The sequence below is a fragment of the Nycticebus coucang genome, chromosome 1 (assembly GCF_027406575.1).
Source record: "Nycticebus coucang isolate mNycCou1 chromosome 1, mNycCou1.pri, whole genome shotgun sequence".
Classification (NCBI taxonomy): Eukaryota; Metazoa; Chordata; class Mammalia; order Primates; family Lorisidae; genus Nycticebus; species Nycticebus coucang.
In genome coordinates this window covers 8,496,596-8,510,735 of record NC_069780.1, presented here as the reverse complement: position 1 = coordinate 8,510,735, position 14,140 = coordinate 8,496,596, and the positions used below count along the sequence as shown (strand labels likewise).

General features: G+C 44.7%; 1 protein-coding gene across 1 annotated transcript in view; it reads right to left on the bottom strand.

Moving 5' to 3' along the window:
* The window catches only part of FRAS1 (Fraser extracellular matrix complex subunit 1), a 482,654-nt gene that overhangs the window by 13,757 nt on the left and 454,757 nt on the right, over positions 1-14,140 (bottom strand). The window contains exons 66-70 of the mRNA XM_053590633.1: positions 13,657-13,871; positions 10,616-10,766; positions 8,259-8,366; positions 7,131-7,290; positions 4,576-4,692 (exon numbers count right to left, since the gene is read on the bottom strand). Of these exons, the coding sequence (XP_053446608.1) occupies positions 4,576-4,692; positions 7,131-7,290; positions 8,259-8,366; positions 10,616-10,766; positions 13,657-13,871 (751 nt within the window). The remainder of the gene's footprint in view (positions 1-4,575; positions 4,693-7,130; positions 7,291-8,258; positions 8,367-10,615; positions 10,767-13,656; positions 13,872-14,140) is intronic.

Here is a 14,140-nt window from a genome sequence, read left to right as displayed (position 1 = left end):
AAGTCTAAAAGCTCAAAGGAGAAAGGGGAGGAGCCAGCAAAGCAGCAGACAGGAAAGGCCAGGGAGGCAGGAGGAAAGCCCCGGAGGGCGACAGCCCAGCTGAGAGAGCAAAGTGTGTCAAGGAGGGGAGACGGACCAGCTGCTAAATTCTGCCGAGGGGTCATGAGAAGGAAGATTGACACTTGACCCCTGGACCCATGACACGCAGTCACTGCTGACTGCATAAGGGACAGCTGGGGTGACAGGTGTGAGCCTGATTAGCGTGGACTCAAGACATGACAGGGAGATACATCGATTTGTGAATCAAGTACAAGGAAGGGAAAAAATGAGTGTTTAGGGAGAAACGGAGCCAGGAAAGGATTTTTTTGAAGATGGAAGAATTACAACTTGTTTTTAGGCTGATTGGAGTGATGTACAGAGAGGGATGGATCGTTTGTGAGACGTCCCAGCGCACAGTGGGGCCGCTGGCTGTGGCTGGGAGCTGAGAGCATTCGTTCCCCCCAACAGGTGTGCATGCTCAGGTGTGTGCAGGTGTGGAGATCCGGTGGCGGCAGCCTGCGAGGGCCCTCTTCTGATTTCTTCTGTTGCTCCAATATAACAGGACATTAAATTATCAGTCAAAGGTGACGACAGGGAAGACACAGCAAATTTGAGGGAAGGGCTAAGACAGATTAGATGAGTGAGAGTGGATGGATCGGGGAAACTTTGCACTTTGCATAGAAGCTCAAGGGGCCGATTTGAGATCAGTGGTAATGAATTTTAAAGTTTTCTGGTCTTCCTGGAAATTTTTTGGGACAGTCTCTCTTCCTTTGTTTATCCTTTTTTGCCTACATTTTTAAGACAGTATCTGTTGCCCAGGCTAGAGTGCTGTGACCTTAGCCTAGCTCACGGCAACCTCAAACTCCTAGGCTCAAGCAATCATCCTGCCTCAGCCTCCCAAGTAGCTGGGACTACAGGCAACCACAGTGAGGCCTGGATAATTTTTCTATTTTAGTACAGATGAATCTCACTTTGCTCAGGCTTGTCTCCAACTCCTAACTTCAAGAGATCCTCTTGCTTCAGCCTCTCACAGGGCTAGGATTACAGGTGTGAGTCACCATGCCCAGCCTTGGTTAATTCTTATTCATCCCTTAGATTTCAACTCAAGCCCCACTTCTTCGGGGAAGCTTTCCCTCCTTCTCTTACCTTCCAGCCCAGGTTACCAGGTTAGATCCTGCTCATCTGTTCCCACTGCACTTTCACTTTGCTTTCACAATGCTTATCACAGTTTAAAATTTAAGGTAAGCACACGACTGGCTGTTGGGGTCTTCCCCCCATCCCCCCGCAGTTCGCAGTTTGTATCTGTTTACCTGCCATTGCATGACCACTGCCAGCTAAGTTCCTGACAAATACATCTGCTCAAGAACAGGCGGCCACCACTGCAACGCTTTACTCTTCCATCAGGGCCCATCCTACTATCCCCGACATTCTGCTGAAGGTGCCCAGCAGGTGAATTTGGGAGGGTTAAGGTGTAGGAAGAATCTGGAGCTCACACAGCCCCAGGCTGATCCTGCTTCCCCAGCTTTGACATGACCATTAGCTGCATAATGAACTTATTCACCTGATTCAGGGACACAGATTTTTTTGGTTAATACTGATATAACCAGAATCCATTGTAGTGCCTGGCATGTGCCAAGACACTCGATATTGATTCAAGGAATGAATAATAGGTCTGGTAATATTTTATTACCTGTAAGGTTCTAATGTATGGCAGACCACATACATACAGTCACACATTTCTTTTGTATTAAGTCTGAACTCCTGTGTCAGTCTTGATTTGTGTGTGCGTGCACACGCTGCAGGCCTACCAAATCCCTAGGGAACCGTGTAGGAGATGGAAAGCAAGGTCAGGCCCAGGAAGAAAGTCACTCTGAGACCCTGATGCAAGGCAAGGCAACTTTTCAGCCTCAGGACCTCAGCCCCACTCTACCCCTGCGGCGTGCTGCACCCCCACAGCAGTGCCTGGAGACGGTGCTGGAGTCCTCCTCATTTTTCTTGCCATTTTCCAACCGTTATTCCCTCTCCTCTTGAAGTAAGCTAGCATACACCCTGGAGAAACTCTTCTTATACGTGTGTGCTATGCGTCAGATATGTGTGTATGTACCCTACATAGAAATGTACACGTTCTTAGTAATAGAGAGAATCTGGAATAACAAGCCAAATAGAGTCATCAAATACATCGTCAGATATTCCTATGGTGAGGATCTTAACACAATGAACTAGCAAATGAGTTTAACAAAGAAAAGCAGCAGAGACCATTCATGCACAGGAAACCCCTTACCTGTGGGTTTACTTTCTGCAGCGTTGGTTACCCAAGGTGTACTGCTGTCCAAAAATATTAAATGGAAAATTCCAGAAATAAATAATTCATAACTTTTAAATTACACGCTGTCCTGTGTCGCATGATAAAGTCTTGTGCTATCCGCTCTGTCCTGCCCAGGATGTGACTTGTCCCTTGGCCCTTCATCTCTGTACCACGTACAGACCATCATTGTCACCTAGTGCCTGTCTTGGTTATCAGACTGCAAGGACACAGTGTGTACAGGGTTTGGTATTCTCCATGGTTTTAGGCCCCACTGGGGGTTTTGGTATTCCTTGAAGATATAAATATAAATAAATATATTATTCCTGAGGACAAGGGGGACTACTGGATAGAGTTTCAAAATTTGTAAATTCCTGTTGAAGTGAACACGAGGCAAAACCACAAAACAAAACAAGTGCTGATGAGTATAAATGTTGGGTCTGGCTACTTGTGGGGAGGAGTGAGGGAGTGTGACTGGATGGGGCATTGGGGTATTTAAAAAGTACTGGTTATGTTGTTTCTTCAGGTCTGTGGTAAGTCCATTTTATTTATGTGCATGTGTTTGAAAAAAATATATAATATATAAACATTAAAAACATACATATGGCTCAGCACCTGTAGCTCAGTGGCTAGGATGCCAGCAACATACACCAGAGCTGGCGGCAATTTGAAAACAATGCAGCTGGGCCTTCGGCATTGCCCGATCTGGTGGTAGCTATGATATAACCCTCTCGGAGACTTCCTTTTCCACTCTCTGAAATGACTATTTCACTTCCTTCTCTCTTCCCAAACTTCAATTTTCTTCACTTCCAGCAAACGCATAGCTTCTCAGGTCTCAGAAGAACAGATGTGGCCAGGCATGTATTCTGCCATCTGACCCTCCCAGTCTAAGTCTCCCTCCACCCGCGTCCATAGGCCGCCCACCTTCCCGTCCTGTGACCAAGTCTGTGTTTCCACCTGAGGCCTTCCCCTCCCCCAGGCCATGCATCTGTCCCCTTGCTCTTTTCAAGGACTTACTTTGCAAAGAACCCCCTGTCCCCAGCATCATCAAACATCCTCTGTCGGATCATTCCCACCAGCACAAAATCCTGCAATGTTTTCCACACTAAAACACATGCAAATAAAACCTTTTCATGTGACCCTCCTGTTTCCAGTTATTACCCTTTTCCCTGATGTCATTTACAGCAAAACTCCTTAAGCATGTCTGCCACTGTTCTTGTTACTTTGTCATCCCTCTCTCTCAGACTCACTCCTTTCAGCATTGTGTCCTTCAGTCCCCTGAACCTGCCCTTGGCCAAGGTCATCAGTGACCTCAGTGTTGCCAAATCCAATGACCAATACTCAGTCTTTTCATTTAAAAGTCACATTTCAAATAGTCTTTTCTTAAGGTCAGATTCTATCTTTAGCTTCTTCTCTAAGAAATGTTTTCCGTACACTCTGCTCAGCTCCTAGCAAGGTGATCCTTGACTATACACTGCCCAAGAACTCCTGTGCTAGTGTTACAATCTCAATGCATTGGCCAGAGCAAAACAGTGACAAAAGCTGAATAAACCCCACACGAGTGAATTAACACGGGCACAGTGCAGACAGGCTCAGGGCTGATGTGGGCAAGGGCTGACATGGGGCTGATTCTCATTATTTGAAGCTGTTATTCTCTATAAAGTCTCCACAACACTCATGTGGCCGACCCTAAACCACTGCTCCAGGGACAAACACAGGGTCAGGTTCCTGTGAGTGTCTGGTCACGACATCTCCATCAGCCAATCACTAGTCACCCTGCTTTATGTGTGTTTCCGCTTAGAGACCCCCTTGCTCAGCACAGACTGTTGATTCACTCACAGTGAACTCAGAGTCATCTAATACTCTGAAAGACACATCACAGCCTTCTAGGAATTTCAAGGAGTACTGGGAAACTCCCAGCACTATGCTTAGGAGCCATTTTAAACAGAGAAATTACGAATGGAAAGCCCAAAAATGCAAAAAATACGGCATTAAAAAGAACACACAAAGGATGCTGGTTTGCAGCATGAGAGCTGAAGCAAAAAGCTAGGTGGCCTTGCTGTCCCTCAGCCGGGATGTCGTCGTCATCAGGGGACTGCAGTCTTTCGCCACCTGCATATCAGCAAATGACTGTGATGGCACCAGGAAAGTTGATTTGGGGCTCAAAATCAACATCAGTGAGGGAGAATTCACAGGTAAGAAACCCCTGGGTAATGAGGACCGTGGCTTCCTACCTTTCCGCGGCATGCGCGGTGCAGGCCAGAGGCTTTTCTCCCGGGTCCACCCAGGGCTGCGTGGGCTGCACAGTGCAGGGGATCAGGTAGATGGTGTACTCCCCCGAGTAGTCTTTCCTGGGGACACGCAGAGCACACTGGTCACTGGGAGCAGCTGGTGGCCTGTCTGCTCACCCAGAGAGACACAGGCTTTACTAACACAGTTTCCAGATGGTATTTGTGCCCAGCTTCCGAGTGCTTTTCAAGCCTGTAAACACCATTTTCAAGAACTCATGGCTGATGAGTCTAACTTTCAGAATATTATCCAAAGGTGTTAAATAGAGCTACTTTCATCAGCCAAGTCCTTTTCGTGAAAGGAGCCAAGAAAGGCACACCGTTTATAAAAACCTGAAAAGCTCAGGCGATGACAAAACGGAACTGGCTTATCGTTTAGATTTTATGGGCCTTGACTGACAACTGCTATCTAGTGTTTTTTATTGACTGACACTCTGTTTAACACATCCCCAAAGGCTGAAGAAACTTTTATTTATCAAGATGTGACAATGGCAGGTGCTACAAAGTACAGGGAAGATGGAAGCAGTGCCTGCAGAATGTCCTCACCCCCATTTCACTAGCACTCAATTTTGAGGATCCCCTCTCAAAGGCTACTGCCTCATCCTTTATAAAATTGAAGGACAGAGACTACTCACTGGGAATTACTTGTTTACTCAGGGCACAGGATTCTCTGGGCCATGACATCCTGAGCATGGAGGCTTAGGACCCCTTCCATACTTCACTTCCCACATTTATCACTGGGTAGCAGCCCAGTCCTATCAGGTTCTTGGAAGGCAGCCAAGTGTCCAGCAACTTCAGGAAGGTTCGTCGGGGACCTTGGGAGGCTGCCATCCCCTGAATGAAGAGTCTAGGAGTATGACTTTTCATTGGGGACAGTGAACAGTTCTCACAAATGTCCTATTTTTTCTCTGACCATTTTTTGGCACTTATTATTTATTAGTAAAGTGATGGCAAAGTTTTGGTAAAAATTAAACGAATAACATATGTCACATCTGCGGTCAGCTTAACTGGGAGATAGTCTAACTCTGGCTTGGTTCTGCCTTTGCTACTATTGTACGATTTTAGATAAACCATGGGAACGTTCAGAGCCTGTGTGCTGAGGATCCCTTGCACTCTGAACGTGTGTATGCCTCTGGCTTTCCTGCACCATCCTTAGCTTCTTCCAAAGCCTGGATCAGCAGGACATGAGATGCTGTATACCGTATGTAAACATGAAAACAAACACACGTAATGTGGATAGTAGCAGTACATTAACAAAAATATTTAATTAGGCAGAACAATCTAGACCTGCCCAGATTGAGCGGAACAAGCCCTGCAGGTGCTCTTGTTGCACTGGGAGTGAAGGCCGGAGTCTCCGCACAGGTCTGCCCCACGCACGGGCCTCCCTGCCCCCATGCACGGCCCACTCTGTGTGTGCACAGCCCACTCCCTCGCCTTCCTCCAGTCAGTGCTCAAACTAGGTCTCCTGGGAACACACTAATTAAAATTACAATGTCCTCCCCTTCCTGGCTTTCCTTACCCTCCTCTAGAAAGTAAAGTGTCTTTTACTTTTCCGTAGACTGGTCATCCTCAGACATATGTTACCTGACTTACTGACTGTGCCTTCGGTTTTTGTGTTTCCTTACTTTCTGGTAAGTTCTGTATTCAGGGATCTTTGTTTACTGATATATTCAAAGCACCCAGAGCTCCTCTGACACACAGTAAGCATTTGATAAGTAGCTTTGAACGAATGAGTGCAGGGTAAACTGCACGGTTTCCCAAGCCTTTGGTCCTATTTTCCCCAGCTCTAGATGCTACTTAGGTGAATTTCCTCACGATCCCTAAAATATGCCGCACACAGGCCTGCGTGCAGGGCTTCAGTCCTGCAGTTCTCCTCGCCTCCTTTCTAAGAACTCAACAGCATCCACATCTCAACATGGAGCACAAATGGTCTGCCCTCCCCCACTAAATATAGCTCTAAAATGGAGAGAATATTATGACAGAGTTTTTTGGTTGCCCCTTATCCTTTTTATGGTAGTTTTAATTCTTTTTTCCACCTTTCCATTTTAAAAATGGGATATTTTACTGTGTTGATCTAGTTTCTGTTGTGCCTCTATACTGGGTAAGGGAGATGAATAAATTGTTATTTATTTATAGGACACTGGGCCATCCGGTGACACCTGGACGTAATACTGAGAGATGCTGCATTTTGTGCTGGTTGCAGTAACTGAAAGGAGGTATCTCCATTCTTTCCAGGCGTCAGTTGGATGCCTTTCCCAGCTTCCCTGGTAGGCAGTATGCCCTGTGACTAAGTCCCCAGCGGGATGGCAGTGGAAATGAAGTGACGCTTCCCATTTATATATAAGAAGTTGACAGAGCTAGATTTGTTTCTCTCTCTATTTGCTGGAGGGGCATCTCTATCCACTTTTCAGAGTAGAAACCCAGCCTTCAGAGAAAAACTTCATTTCCCAAACTCCTGAAACTCTTGGATTACTTCTGGAAGCCTCCCTCATTATATTTACCTGTTATAGGAGCTCGTGGCTCTCCAGAGTTGATATGGGGAATCAAAGGTTTGAGCACTCCAGAGAAGCTGCAGGTCAAATTCAATTCCTCCCAGGTGGTCTGGAGTCGATATGAAAGACCTGGTGTCCGGGAGAGTGTGGTGCTCCATCACAAACTGCCCTGAGTGAGGAGAAGCATGCTTTTACTTGTTTGTAAGAGCTTACTTACAATGAAGGCCCTACAAAAGCCTAAGAACTGAATTAATGCTCTTCTATCAAACCAATCCGGTTATACCCTTTTGACCCTTGAGATATGTCCACACTGGTCAGGACAGCATGGCATCTCACCCCAGCCAGCATCCTACTCGTGATGGCCATAATGGGCAAATATATTTATTTGTAAGTAATATGAACATGGCTTGTGGAAAAGGTACCAATGAGCACATTCACAAAAACAGGGATCTTCATGTGGCAATGGACATGGGATACATTTAGCTTTGGATTCTAACCAACACGTTTTGTGGAAGCAGAAAGGTCTCAGTAGTTTATACATAGATATATCAATATCAAGTAAAAAATGGCATTTAGGGCCACCAAAGGCCTTGGTGGAAGAGGATAATTGTAAACATCATTAAAAAGGAAAAGTTTACCCAGCAAGCTACCTCTGCTCTCTAAATGTGCAGCGTCATGAATAAATAAAAGTAAGGGGATTGTAATAGATTAAAAGAAATTAAAGAGATGCGGCAATTTAAATGTAATAGGAATCTTGATTGGATTCTCTTTCTTTTTCTATAAATAGATAGAAAATAAATATAAAAACAAGTGAGAAGGCATTTGTGGAACAGAGGAAATGTGAATAGGGTCTCAGTATTACTGATTCCGTGGTAAACAGCTTGATGTGGTGATGTGTTTGAGAACATCCTTGTTCTTTGGTGTCCACTGAAGCATTCTGGGAAACTTGACCTGAAGTCTGGAATGTATTCCCAAATGATGTGACCAAGAAAAGAAGCGCATGCACGGACGTGCACATACACGTCTGGAGAACATTCACAGTTGTCGGCTGTTTTTTACTTTTCTGTCCTTTCTGCTTTTCTGCATTTTTGAAATATTTCTCAATAAAAAGTTGGGGAGAAACAGCACTGATATTACCTCTAAATTTAGCATGGGTCTTGAATTCAATGACGAGACGGCCATCCTCCCGAATGTAGATTCTTATTATCTGAAGCCTCGCAGAGAGCACACTGTCCGTCTGGATTCCTGGGCAGGCAAACCAAGCACAAAGCAGCTGGGTCAGGGCTGGACAAGGCCTTCGGAGGACCCTGCGATGTGCTAGTTATTAGCAACGCCTTGAAGTAGAGCTGGGCATTTATTGGAACCTAACTTAAGACAAAATGTAAGTCTTCACATGGGCGTAGCGTCTATGGAGACACACGTCCCCCTGAAACTGTACGACCCATTTCCTTTTCACTTAGTTCTTCTTTTACAGTTCTACCAGCCTTGACATAGACTTTTCACACCTGTAAGTGCCAATTAGCCTAGATTCGGGGCTTGGCAAAAAATAAAATAAAATTTAAAAAAGGATCTAAACCTTCTTGCTACCAAGATTTACACCAGGATGTGGTTATGGTGTATCAGGTTCATAATGTGTTTTCTTTTCCTTCCCAGGATATCTTTCAGGACTAAACAGAGCCACAAACAAAGTCCTGGTGGCTCCGTTTAGTTCTCAAACCAGTGGAGGATGAAAGGGAAGTGTGCAGAATGCCAGCTCTGGATGGCGCGACATGAGCAAGCCGTGGCTTTAATCAAGGCAATTGCTGCCCTACGCCCTAGTGAGCTCCGGGTGACCCAACCCAAAAGGTAAGCAGAGGAGGAGAAAAATAAACTTGAAAAGAACACAACAAAACAAAAACCAAAGCTCAAGGAATTATCTGACCCAGCATGGGAAAACTTCCTGAAGCTCTTTTCCTATGAGAAATAGAAGGCAAATGAATGCTTTGTGTGTTAGCCATTTAACAGAAGAAAGGACAGTATTGTCACCTACCTGGATCCGTGGGCGCCACCTCTGTGGATTCAACCAACCAGGGATTGAAAACATCTTAAAAACGTGCATCTGTCCTAAACATGCACAGGCTTTTTTCTTGTCATTATTCCCTAAACAATACCGCTTAACTACCTACCCAGCGTTGACATCCCCGTGGGCATCACCAGCAACCTGGAGCTGATGCGACGTCCACGGGGGAGGCGGGGGCCGGGTGCAGGTTACGTGCAAACACAACGCCCTTTACACCAGGGACTTGGGTGTGTTTTGACATCTGTGGGAGATCCTGGCACCACCCCCGAGGACACTGGAGGATGACTATGCTTTCAGTTACTAGAGATGAAACCCCATCTACGGTAAACTCCTACAGCCCTTAGCGTCTCTGCCTCAGATGAAGCGCATCTCCCTACAGAGGGAGACAGGGAGAATGGGAGCGGCAGAAGGAGGCGGAAGGGGCTGGGGAAATGTTTCAGGTACAGGACACTGGAAATGGGAAGACAGACAATCAGGAGACGGACAGAAACAACTGAGCCGCCTGTAGTTAATGGGGGAGAAAATCAGGGCATTTTAAGGGGGTGTCCATGTGGCGGTAGAAGGAGAAAATGGGAGGTAAACTAAGTGGGAGTGAAGTGTGGGCTCCCTCTGGGGGGCAGCCTCCTGTGCAGACCTGGGGGGCTCTCCTCAAAGAGGGCAGTGGGGAGGACAACTTGAAGGGAAGATCATTTTAAAAACTTATGCCACTTTACGACCATGTGTACCCCATCATTTAGCTCCCACTAATTAGTGACAGATAACAGGTGGCATTTGTATGTCTATCCTGAGACACTTCACTTAGAATAATGTGAGGGGTAAAATCTTGCCTATCGGGTACAACAAGCACCGTCTGGTGACAGACACACTAAAACCCTGACATACACAATTCTCTCATGTAACAAAACACTCGTTCCCCCTTAATATTCTAAAATAAAAATTGTTAAATTAAAAAAATATATAGCACTGTAGCCCTTGAAGGCCCCAAGGTTAAAGTCCCTACTTGGGGACTGCAACAAGAGAGAGCAGCAAATGAATAAAGCGGGCCCGCTGACACTGCGTGGCGTGTTCCTGACGTGCTCCTATCTCCAGGCATCTGACACAAAGACACTTTTGCTTTGTAAACAACACGAATCACACCATTTTTCAGCAGAAGAAAAAAAAACGCACATTCCCCTGAATCCCTGCCACTGGGCATCAGAGGGCCCATCTGTCACTGGCCACCCTCTACTGCTGGGCCGTTATACCACGAGGACAGAAGGATACCATTCTTTTTTCAGAAGCCACACTTCTGCACTGTCCGGTCTTGCAGCAGCCCACTTTGACTGTATACAGGACAGGCTGAGGAACGCTGCTGCTGTTGAAAGTCCCTATTTATTGTTTTATTTTAATCTTGCTTGAGGGTAGGGAAGGCTAGTTAGGACAGCTGTGGGCATACCTGTTCTCCAGAGGACAGTATCGTAGAAGAAGGAAAACTCCATCTCCGTGTGGTGCTCCAGGGAGGCCCAGCCCCTGGGGGCCGTCACGTAGATGTAGGACACGTGCAGAGGCACGTGCACCGTCAGGAATGACTGGGCCGAGTCTCTCACCTGTGGGGAAGCAGTGTCCACATAGTTATTTCTTCCTGGGGATGAAAAGGCAGGTGATCATCACATCTTGTGTTGAGTTTTGTTCACTCCTTTAGTCACTCACATAGTCAGGAATCATTCATCGCGTGCTGATGACCGTACTTACTCTTTTAAAAAAATTAAAAAAAATTAAAACATTAAAAAAAATTGAAATCATTCAGACAGAATGATGTGTGAAGGCATTTCTGGGAAGGTGACACTAAACAAAAATAATTTTGAAGTGCAAGAATGAATTTTGCCTGCATTGTTCAATTGCTGGAAGCCTTGGCTGAAAGTTTATTTATTCCTTAGGGCTCAGCGTGGAGTATCTGGGGTCTCCCCGTTAGTGCGTGCTCTTTCTGCCTGCCTGCCGGTGATCTGCACATCAACTACAATGGGGAGCATGCCGGAGTCTGGACGGCGGGGATGGACGTGTGCCTGCTGCAGAATGTTCTAGTAAGTACTCTCATCTCCTGCTCCAGGAACAAGGGTCACAAGTTTGGGAAATCACACCTAGGAGGTTTACTAACAGACAGCTCCGAGCTGCCGACTTCAATAATTTTGATAAGTCAGCACATCACATTTACAAGAGAACCCTTCTTCTAAGAGGGTTCCTGTCACTGCTATTAATTTGGCCCAGTACTTTTTATTTTGCTAGGCAATGAACAAAAACTAGATGAAAAGATAACATTAGCAGAAGCTTATGGTGAGACTAATTGTGTACGTGTGTGTGAGTGGAGAGTTGGTTTATTCAGTTTTTAATGTCCTTTGTATTTGTCTATAACAAAAAAGCTTCTTTAAAACAATCTTCTCTAGTCCTTGGCCAAATACTATAACATACAATAGTACTTACATTTTTCTTTTATTTGAAGGTACAACATAAAGCATTTTTATGGGTAATTAAGGAAAAGAACCAAATGCTTTAATTAATACTTTTCCAAAGTATTTTTTTATATTCAAAGTTGCCAGGGATTTAAAATTTGATGTCAACTTTTCCCAAAGACTCTATTAATTTCCATATTCATTTGAAACTCACCTGTCTGATGTGCCTTATTTTTTTAAAGAAAATTTTCCAGATTTTATCTGGACTTCACACAAATTCTATCATACACAGGTTTCGCTAAATACATCTGCCCCAATCTCATTGTTAGAACTTTAATAAATTCTCTAGGTGATTAGCAAAATCAATTTTCTCTCCTTCATTTCTGTTTATTCTCCTTTCGCTCTCATAATGTTACTTATCAGATCTTTAAAAAGAAAAGAAAAGCCCTGAAAAATGTTTGCTGCAAACCTGTTTTATGCCAGACACTCTGGGCCAGGCACCTTCCCATGGGGAGATTATTAGTCACAGTTTCAGATGAGTTCAGAGAGGATACGTCTTGTTCAAGTCTGCTGATACTTGATAAAGGTATGAACTAGGCCTTGGTTCTAAGTTCTATATTCTTTGTACCATAAATTAGTGGTTTGTATTCAGCAAGTACTCTCCTCTCCTTCAACTATTCTGAAAGAAACATGTAACAAAATACTTCCATGTATATAATTTTTCCTTGTTGTTTTAAAAAGTGGGATAAACAGAGAGTGCCAAAAAAATACATATTTTAAGAAAGGAAAAAAATGTGTTAAAATTGTACTACTCAATATATAACAATAACAAAAGATGAATTTGAGCCACATGTGAACACCTCTTGTAACCGGAGAAGTCAAATGTGACTTGAACATCACAATTTTGTTATTTGTGTACATACATACACACATAAACTCTTGTCTTTTAGATTGTTAAGTGTATTCTGGACAAAGGTAATTGTATTCCAAAGGTAACTGTAGCAAAATCATAAAGAACAGAGAATACTAATTTTTGAGAGGCCAGAGGAGGGACAAATCACTTGGTTCTGCATTTCCCAAAGCAACTATTGGTTATGCAACTAAAGAAACAAAAAGAAAACTCAGGAGTGCCTTAAACTTGTGTTCAGTAGATGGCAGTAGTGTCTATAAAATCGAAACAACCGAGCTGTTGTCTGTCAGCAACAAAACAACAAATTGTCATCAAAGACACTTTCCCTGAATGATTACTCTGAATCCCTTTACAAGTTCCCTCTGTCAGTAAGGTTAAATTTGATTTGAAATGAAGAACAAACATCTAACTTGCTTTTAGCTCATTGAGATAACCAGTTAACATTAGACAGAAACTGTTTAGAATTAATTTTCCCGTGAGGACAGGTCGCCTCGTCTCACCAGCGCTTTGATTTAACTCCCCTTCTCTGACTCTGGCTTCTGGCTATAAAATTTTCTATCATCCCTAATGTTTAGTGGCTTATGTATATTTTAAAAAGTGTCTTTATTTGCAAGTGTTGTCAGTTTTGAATAGGTATGAAATCAAAGCATTTTAAACAATTAGAATTCCTTGATGCTTGGGACAACCATGGCCTTTAGAACAATTAGAACTCCCAATGCTTGGGACAACCTCTCCACAATGCTTGGGACAACCATGACCTTGTGTTTTAAAAGACAGCGCCCACCACCTGCCACTCGGACTCATTTTCCCAGGTGGGAAGGAGCATTACTCTACGTACTGATAATCCTGCTTTCAAATGCAGATCTTTTTGGCTTTTAAAGACATATGCAGAGGGAAAAGCATATATGCCCAGAGAAGTAAATATTAGATTTTTATAGAAATGACTGTGCCAAACAGTAATTTTTCACACGTTAACTAGGTTTAGAGGATTTTAGGGGCTTTTTCTAGCCACAGTGCTGCCCAGATGTTATTTCACGGACACAGAAAGAGGTCTTTCATAGATGGCCCAGTTCTGGATGCAAAGTGCTAAGTGAAACGCGTCACAAACGCATAGGGTGGGTCTGGCGCCGGGAGCGCTACCTGGAAGTCAGCAGTCACGGAACCCCCGCAGACGTCGATCAACTCGGTCATGTCGTAATACGCGTGGAAGGTCCACACGCAGCTCTTCAGGTTCAGGTGTCTGTAAAGCTGGATGGTCTTTGGCTCCCGCACGCTGGGGTCAAACTGGAAAGGACGGTCATAGCCAGGCCCCAGGGCAGTGTTGTCATAGACCATGTCATCCAGGAACCCCGCCTCTGCCAGGGAGGGAAAGAGCAAGGTCACCAGGTCTGAGGATGCCCAGAAACCGGGTGGCAGAGGGCCGCCCCCTTTTGCCCTTTTTGTCACTGAGAGCACGTTCTGTCCGTCTGAGACTCTATTAACAGAGACACCCAGGGGTCCCACGGGACCACAGCGAGGCTTGAGAGGAGCGTGTAAACCCAGGTGCAGAGGACTACCACTAAGCAACCCCGGGAACTTGAGAAGAGAAGGTGAACATAGGATACCGTGAAGGAAGAAGGCAAGA